The sequence below is a fragment of the Eimeria acervulina genome, genomic scaffold (assembly GCF_000499425.1).
Source record: "Eimeria acervulina Houghton genomic scaffold, Eah_scaff1256, whole genome shotgun sequence".
Lineage (NCBI taxonomy): Eukaryota > Apicomplexa > Conoidasida > Eucoccidiorida > Eimeriidae > Eimeria > Eimeria acervulina.
This window is the reverse complement of record NW_013549325.1, coordinates 1-8,858: the sequence shown is the minus strand read 5'-3', so window position 1 is coordinate 8,858 and position 8,858 is coordinate 1. Positions and strand designations below refer to the sequence as shown.

Sequence of the window (8,858 nt, the reverse complement as noted above, 5' to 3'; positions counted from 1 at the left end):
ACAACAACAACAACAACAACAACAACAACAACAACAACAACAACAACAACAACAACAACAATAAGAGCAGCAGCAGCAGCAGCAACAACAGTTGCTGCTGCTGCTGCTGCTGTGTGTTGTACACTCTACTTTTTAATCTCAGCTTCAGCAGGCCTACGATGGCTTGCAGATATTGAAGTGCTGAGCAGGGCGAGGGGTTTATGTTTTTTTGTGTTATATATATTCTTAAACAACTTATACTTTTAAGTACATCAAAATATATTTATTTATCTCTCTATCAAACCTTTTTAACTCTGTTGTCGTCTCTTCTCTTTGCTGCTCTAATATATATACACCGCTGCCCATAGGGGTAAGAAAAGGTATATACATATATATATACATATATATATATATGTATATATGTATATACATATATATATACATATAGAGATATATATATGCATATATATATGTATATATATATATATGTATATATATATATGTATATATACATATGTATACATATAGAGATATATATATGCATATATATATATACATATATATATATATATATATATATGTATAAGAGGGGGACCCATCATTACGGTGTCGCCGCTGTGAATAATAATGAAGAAGACAGCAGCAGCAACAGCAGCAGCAACAACAGCAGCAGATAGAGTTTGAGTTTGTTTTCTTTTAAAGAATAAACAACAGCTTTAGATACACACAAATATATATAATATTTATATATTTATTTATTTATTATACACCCTACAGCTTAATTATTTGTTATTTAATGCAGGGTTGTCTATCAGACAAACAAACAAAACAAACTAAAAATAATCTTACCCCTGTAAACAAACACGCAGCAGCAAACTCATAGCCCTGCAGCAGCGCGGGTGCTGCTGCTGCTATACCGAAGCTGCAGCTGCTGCTGCAGCTTCTGCTGCTGCAGGTATAAGCAGAACGAAGCCCCAGTTAATGCATGCATTGTACACTGAAAGCAGCTAACGGATGGGAGGAGTGGAGGGTCGCAGCAGCAGCAGCAGCAGCAGCAGCAAACACTACTGTATCCGCACCCATAGCTGCTGCAGAGACAAAAAGAGAACCGACAGAGACAGCAGCAGCAGCAACAGCCGCAGCAGCAGTAGCAATGAGCCTGCATGCGAGAAGAAATAATGCAAGTGTTTAATACAGCACCATCGATAGACAGAGACAGCTGAGAGCAGCAGCAACACAGCAGGGGCAGCAGCAACAAACACACGCCGCTGACTGCTGCAACACAGCAGCAGAAATCAACATAACAGCAGCAACAGCAGCATAAACTACTGCAGCAGCACCCATAACAGTTGCAGACACAAACATAGGCCCTCCAGAGACAGCAGCAGCAGCAGCAACACCAACAGCAACAGCAGCAGCAGGAACCACAGCCACACGCGCGGCAGCAGCATCAACAGCAGCAGCAGCAGCAGCTAATGCCTTTGATGAGTGTTTTATGGGCTAAATAATTAAATATAATATTTAAATATATAAAAAACAATAAAATATTAATTATATTAACTTTGCTGCTGCAGCGAGGGAGGCAGCAGCACACACACCAGCCCCAGACCGCCGCTGGGGGCCTCAACTCAAACAACCCCCAGCAGCAGCAGCAGCTGCAGCAGCAGCAGCAGGAAGATCTGTTTGCTGCAGCAGCAGATGAGGCTTGTGCATTTAGCTGCAAGCATTGCAACAGCAACTCAAGCAGCAGCAACAAGAGCGGCAGCAGCAGCAGCAGCAACAGCCCCCGTCCAGCTGCATAGCTGCAAACCATTAGCTGGCATTGCTGCTGCTGCTGTTGCTGCTGCTGCTGCTGCTGCTGCTACTTCATGCCTCTCGGCTCCTGCGCGAGCAGTGCTGCTGCGCCCGGTGCTAGCAGTAGCGAGCGTAGAAACAGCAGCAGCAGCAGCAGCAGCAGCAGCAGGATGGCCTGCTTGCTGCTACGATCCTCTTTAGAATGTCACACAGCAGCGCCTCCTCTCGGCCTTCCTCTTTGGCTTTCACTGCACCCCCGGTAGCAGCAGCAGCGCTTACAGCAGCAGCAGCAGGAGCAGCAGCAGGAGCAGGGACAGTAACAGATCCAGCAGCAGATGCAGCAGCAGATGCAGCAGCAGGGCACCTGCCTCCCTTTGTTGTTGCTGCTGCTGAGACAGCTCCAATACCTTCACCTTCAATCTCTTTGAAGTCATACACTAACTGCATAGCGCGCACCTTGCAAAGCCTGGAGACGCTGCAGCAGCTGCAGCAGCAGCTGCTGCGGAGCCCCAATGCAGCAGCAGCAGCAGCAGCAGCTGCTGCTGCTGCTGCTGCTGCAGCTGGTGCGCACACAGACGATGGATCTGCTTCAAGAGGGATGCCGCTTCTTGCGAGGCAGCAGGAGGAGCAGCTGGAGAAGCAGCAGCGGGAATTAAAGGAGCAGCAACTGCTGCTGCTGCAGCAGCAGCAGCAGGTAGAAAGGGAGGCTTTGCTGCAGCAAGAAAACCAGCAGCAGCAGCAGCAGCAGCAAGTACTGGTGGACCGCGTTGCTGCTGATGTTCGTGTGTTGGTGCGCGCAGCAGCAGATCTGCGAATGCCTGCTGTTCAGCAGGTGCTGCAGCAGGTAGTTTCTGCTGCTGCTGAGGGAGATACGGTGCAGCGGCAGGGCGCAGCAGCAGCAGCAGCAGAAGCAGCAGAAGCAGCAGCAGATGCTGTGTCTCTGGCTGTACTGACCCCTTCAATAGTATGTAAGAGCAGCAGCAAACTGCTGCTGCCTCCTCGTCTGCTGCAGCGTTTGCTGCACTTGTCTCTAATTGGTGTGGGGCTTCGCTCCCTGCCTCCTCTTGCTGCTGCTGCTCCTCTGCTGCAGCAGCTGCTGCTCAACAACAACAATCTCACAGACGAATCCCTCAGGGCGCTGCAGCACTTGCAGCAATTAAAAGTGCTGTCCCTTAGCCACAACTGTCTCCGCTTGCAAGGCACTGCTGCTGCTGCTGATCCTGCTGCTGCTGCTGCTGCTGGTGTTGCTCTGAGTGCCGCACATCAGCAGCAGCAACAGCAGCAGCAGCAGGAACAAGAAGAAGCTGGCCTGACCAGCGCATATCCAGAAGCAGCAGCAGCCGAAGCAGCAGCAGCAGATACCAGCACCAGCAGCAGCAGCAGCAGCAGCAGCAAGGGGCTGTTCGGTGTCTGTTCTTTGCTGCCAACTCTTCCATCTTTGCTGCTGCTGGATATCAGCAGCAACCGCCTCTGCGCTTTGGGGGAGCATTTGAGAAGTTTGACGCTGCAGCACTTAAACTGCAGCAGCAACGAACTCCGGGAGCTGCTGCTGCTGCAGCAGCTGCCGCAGCTGCTGCTGCTCGACGCAAGAAACAATCCCTTAGAAATCACTGGCGGATTAGAGGCTGCTCCCAAGCTGCAGCACCTGCTGCTCTCAGCGCAGCAGCAGCAGCAGCAGCAAAAGCAGCAGCAGCAGCAGAAGCAGCAGCAGCAAAAGCAGCAGCAACGTATCGAATTAAGGGAGATAGAGGTCTGCCATGAGGCTGTAAAGAGCATCACGCTTGAACTGATGCCTGCGAAGCAGCAGCAACAGCAGCAGCAGCAGCAACAGCAGCAGCAGCAGCAGGTAGCGGGAGTGTTAGGAGGGACGTCTGGTTTAAGCGGCAGCAGCTTCAGCGGCAGCTGTACGCGCAGCAGCAGCAGCAGCAGCAGCAGCAGCAGCAAGGCCCCCCTTGCTGTTTGCCGTTGGCGTTCGCTGCTTCGTTGGAGGGTGCCACAGCTGCAGCACCTCACCATCAGCAGCAGCAGCAGCAGCAGCAGCAGTAGATGCAGCAGCAGCATCCGTGCCTTGGAGATCCCCGACGAGATGTGGAGCCCTTCTAGCAGCAGCAGCAGCAGCAGCAGTGGTGGTGGTGGTGGTGGTGAGCTTACTGGCTTTGACAGCAGCAGCAGCAACAGCAGCAGCAGCAGCAGCAGCAACGTGTGGGGAGTTTGCTTGCGTCCGGTGTCTTCTTCCGCTGCTTCTTTCTCTCGCTTGTCTCGCTTGTCTGTTTGCTGCTGCTGCTGGTTTGAGGGTTCTTTGCATGCGTTTGCTGCTACGCCGCTGCCGCTGCTGCAGCAGCTAGACCTGCGAGGAAACGGTTTGCTGCTGCTGCCGCCCCACACGTTTGAGAACAAACAAAAGCTGCAGCTGCTGCTGCTAGATAAGAATCCGCTGCTCTCGCTGCAGGCGCTGCTGCTCGCCCTTAAACCCATCGTAAGTCCCTCTTGCTGCTGCTGCTGCTGTCGCTGCTGCTGTCCCTGCTGCTCCTGTCGCTCCCGTTGCTGCTGATGCTGCTCCTGTCGCTGCTGTTGCTGCTGCTGTCTCTGCTGCTGTTGGTGCTGGTGCTCCTGCCCCTCCTGCGACTGCTGGTGCTGATCTTCCTGCTGCTGCTGTTGTTGCTGCTATCGCTGCTGCTGCTGCTGCTGCTGCTGACTGGGAGTCTTTTGCTGCTGGTGGCTCTGCGCATGCAGGCGCACACGCTGCAGCATTTGTCTCTGCGAGACACCCCAATTTCTGAGGGCCTCTACGCACCACTGCAGCAGCAGCAGCAGCAACAGTGGCAGCAGCAGCAGCAGCAGCAGCTGCAGCTGCAGCAGCAAGGAACAGCGGCTCAGCAGCCAGCTGCAGCAACCTGGGAGACGCCTCCTCCCCTCTTGTTTATAACAGACAAACAATACGAACTCATGGTCCAGCAACAGCAGCAGCAGCAGCAGCCGTCAGAACAGCAGCAGGAAGCGCAGCAGCAGCTCCTGCTACCCATGGGATCTTACAGCAATTCATCAGCAGCAGCAGTAACAGCAGCAGCAGCAGCAAACGGTGCTGCTGTAGATTTAAGGAACCAGACGAAGAATCGTTTGGTGTACAGGTTCGCTCGCTGTTGCCTGCTGCTTGTTGCTGCTGCTGTTGCTGCTGCTGTTGCTGCTGCTGTTGCTGCTGCTGTTGCTGCTGCTGCTGCTGCTGTTGCTGCTGCTGCAGAGGGTTTTTCTGATGGAGCGCATCTTGCCTCTCCCCTTACTGGCGTTTTCCCCCGTTTGGATTTGCTGCTGCTGCTGCTGTTGCTGCTGCTGCTGGTGATGCTGCTGCTGTTGCTGCTGCTTCTGTTGCTGTTCAGGCAAAGCGTTGTTGAGGTGCTGCCAGAGCTGCTGTCGTTGGATGGTCTGCTGCTGCAGCAGCAGAAGGCCGCTATGAGTCTTCCCGCTGCTGCAGCCATTGCTGCTGCAGTTACTAGAGCCGTGCTGCCCCCCAGTCTCCTCGCAGCTGCAGCGGAAGCAGCAGCAGCAGCAGAAGCTGCAGCAGGAGCTGCAGCAGAAGCAACAGCAGAAGCTGAAACAGCAGCAGCGAACCCAACGGCGTTGGAACGGGCGCACATGGCTGCAGCAAGCAAGCAGCAGCAAGAGCAGCAGCCGCGGCTGTGGCGCAGCAGCAGCGCAGCAGCAGGAGCAGCAGGGGCTTTCGGAAGGTCTTCTTCTGCTTCTTCGTTGCTGCTGCAGCGGGAGAAGTCTCTGGGAAGTGCATCGACAGCTGCTGCTGGCGTGAGGCGGAGGAGCACTTGGTGCAGCAGCAGCAGCAACAGCAACTGCAGCAGCAGCAGCAACAGCAGCAGCAGCAGCAACAGCAGCAGCAGCAGCAACACGAAGGGTTCAACAGTGGAGGAAGCAAGGTGCGCTCCCCTTGCTGCAGCGGGAGATGGTGTTGCTGGCGCAGCAGCAGCAACAGCAGCAGCGGCGGATACGCCAACAGCAACGCCAGCCCCAGCTGCTGCAGCACCAGTACGCCTTGATTCAGCTGCAACAGCAGCAGCAGCAGCAGCAAACACCGCAGCAGCAAACAGCAAAGGGTCGTGGATAACTGGAGTTGTGAAGCGTCTCGTCCCCACACAGCTGAGGAACCCGTTCTTGAAGCAGCAGCAGCAGCAGCAGCAGCAGCAGCAGCAGCAGGAAGACCCTCAGAGGCCATATCAGCAGCAAGAGGCAGGGGATTCGGCTGCTGCAGCAGCTGCGGCTCCTTGGAGTGGGAAGGGAGGTCCGGGAGCTGCAGTTGCTGCTGCTGCTGTTGCTGCTACTGCTCTGGTTGCTGCTGCTGTTGTGGCTACAGTGCGAGCCTTGCTGCTGCGTCTACCCCTGTTTTTGCTGCTGCTGCTTCTGCTGCTGTAGTTGCTGCGGCTGCTGCTGTTGGTGGTGGTGTTGCAGCAGCTGCTGCTGGAGGGCGTATTGTCCTGCTGAGTTTCCCTTTGTGCTGTTGCTGCTGCTGCTGCTGCTGCTGCTGCTGTTGCGCTGCAGGTGTCAAGACAGCGGCAGAGGAGGAGCCGCTGAGGAGGCGGTGGCAGAGGCCCCACACTGTCCCTGCTCTACGTCTCAGAAGCAGCAGAAGCAGCAGCCGCAGCAGCAACAGCAGCAGCAGCAGCAGGGAAAAGGAGGGAGAGACAAGTTCAAGCCATACTGAAGTGCTGCAGGACGCCTGCGAGACAGCACATTCGCAGACATTGGGCGGGCAGCAGCAACAAGAGCAGCAGCAACAGCAGCAGCAGCAGCAGCAAGAACAGCAGCAGCAGCGACGGCGGGGTGAGGGGCCTGAAAGCTGCGCTGTCAGCAGAACTCCCAGCAGCAACAGCAGCTGCAGCGACAGCAGCGGGAGCTGCAGCTGCAGTTGCATTAGCAGCTGCAGCAGCTGCAGCAGCAGCAGCAGCAGCAGCAGCAACGTGAGCAGAAGCAGCAGCCAGGAGAACTTCGCAGTCTTTCAAGGTTGTAATTGGCTTTCGGGCCCCTCCCCTACTTCTTCTCTGTGGGCTTCACCAGCAGCAGTCGCATTATCTGCTGCTGCTGCTGTTTCTCCTGCTGCTGATGACGTTGACTCTGCTGCTGCTGCTGCTATTCCTGCGGCTGAAGATGCTGCTGCTGCTGTTGCAAGCTGTGGGGCTTCGTCAGCGCTGGACAATCTGCGGTTGCCGCCCCCCCGAAGGGCTTCAGAAGCTGCAGCAACAGCAGCAACAGCAGCAACAGCAGCAGCTCCTGCTGCTGCTGATGGTGATTTTTTCCTAGGAGAGGGTTGCAGCCGGGGCCCAGCAGCAGCAGCAGCAGCAGCAGCAGCAGCAACAGGGCCATTCACAATACTGCCAGTAGAGTCTATTTCAGCTGGGAGAGCTGCCACAGGTGATGCAGCTGCAGCAACAACAGCAGTAGCAGCAGCAGCAGCTGCTGCTGCTGCTGCTTCACCTGAGAAGAGAACAGATATCTCCACAGCACCAGCAACACCTGCTGCTGCTGGCGCAGCAGCAGGTGCAGCGCTGTGGGGTCCGCTGCAGCAGCAAACGAGCGATAAGCACCCATTAGGTGTGGACGCAACAGCAGCAGCAGCTGCAGCAGCAGCAGCAGCAGCTACAGCAGCAACAACACCCCCAGAATACCTCGCAGATTCTCGTTTGGATTTGCAGCAAGACACCTTCGGCATGGGGGTGTATGAGAGCAGCAGCAACAGCAGCAGCAACAGCAGCAGCAGCAGCAGAGGCATAGTGGAAGACGGTGCCAGCGCTGCAGAAGAGGCAGCAGCAGCAGCAGCAGCAGCAGCAGAAGCTGCGGCACGCGTTGCTGACGCTGCGGAAGATGTGGCAGCTGCAGCAGAGACAGCCGCACGACAGCGTGGCGATGTAGCAGCAGCAGCAGAAGCTGCTGCTGCTGCTGCTGCGGAAGCTGCTGCTGCAGCAACAGCCGCATGCGAGAGAGCCGAGGGCACCCTAGCGCAGCGCATACATGCAGTAACAGCAGCAGGTGCTGCAGCAGATGCTGCTGCTGCTGGGAGCCAAGCAGCACTGCATGCAGCTGCTGCTGCTGCTGCACGCCACCAGCGAGCAGCAGCAATTGCTGCAGATGCAGATGACGCTGCTGCTGCTGCACAGGAAGCAGCAGCAGCAGCGGAGGAAGACCTCGCAACGACGGAACTTGCTGCTGCTGCTGCTGCAGCGGCTGCAGCTATGGCTGCTGGTGAGGTGTCTCTTGCCGGGGAAGCTGCTGCTGCAGCAGCAGAAGAGGCAAGAGCAGCAGAACGGAGTGCTGCAGCAGCAGATCTCGCCGCCGCTGCAGCAGAAGAGAAACACTCCACTTCTGATTGCGCAGCTCACGCAGCAGCAGCAGACGCTGCAGCAGCAGAAGCTGCAGCAGCGGAGGCAGCAGCAGCAGAAGCTACAGCAGCAGAAGCTGCAGCGGCAGAAGCTGTAGCAGCAGAAGCTGCAGCAGCAGAAGCTGCAGCAGCAGAAGCTGCGACATTGAAAGCAGCGGCAGCAGAAGCTGCAGCAGCAGAAGCAGCAGCAGCAGAAGCAGCAGCGGCAGGAACAGCAGCAGCAAAAGCAGCAGCAGCAGAATCCGCAGCAGCAGAAGCTGCAGCAGCAGAGGCAACAGTAACAGAAACAGCGGCAGCAGAAGCGGCTGCAACAACAGCAGCAACAGAAACAGCGGCTGCAGCAGAAGCAGCAGCTGCAGAGGCTGCAGCAGCAGAAGCTGCAGCAGCAGAAGCTGCAGCAACAAAAGCTGCAACGGCAAAAAAGGCTGCACAAACAGCAGCTGCAGCAGATGCGGCAGTAATGGGGGCTGCAGCAGCAGAAGCTGCAGCAGCAGAAGCTGCAGCGGCAGAAGCTGCAGCAGCAGAAGCTGCAACTGCAAAAGCTGCAGCAGCAGCAGCTGCAGTGGCAGAAGCTGCAGCAGCCGAAGCTGCAGCGGCAGAAGCTGTAGCAGCAGACGCAGTGGCAGCAGAAGCTGCAGCAGCAGGAGCTGCAGCAGCGGAGGCAGCAGCAGTAGAAGCTGCAGCAGCGGAGGCAGCAGCAGTAGAAGCT

The 8,858-nt window shown here is 55.9% G+C and overlaps 1 protein-coding gene across 1 annotated transcript; it reads left to right on the top strand.

The window, feature by feature from the left end:
* Positions 1-1,975: 1,975 nt before the first annotated feature.
* EAH_00057640 (hypothetical protein, conserved) lies at positions 1,976-8,858 on the top strand (the record flags this gene model as incomplete). The annotated part of the gene is made up of 4 exons (XM_013393717.1): positions 1,976-4,249; positions 4,507-4,901; positions 5,148-6,046; positions 6,316-8,858. Coding segments are annotated over 4 exons (6,111 nt in total), but the record flags the coding sequence as incomplete, so codon positions are not given.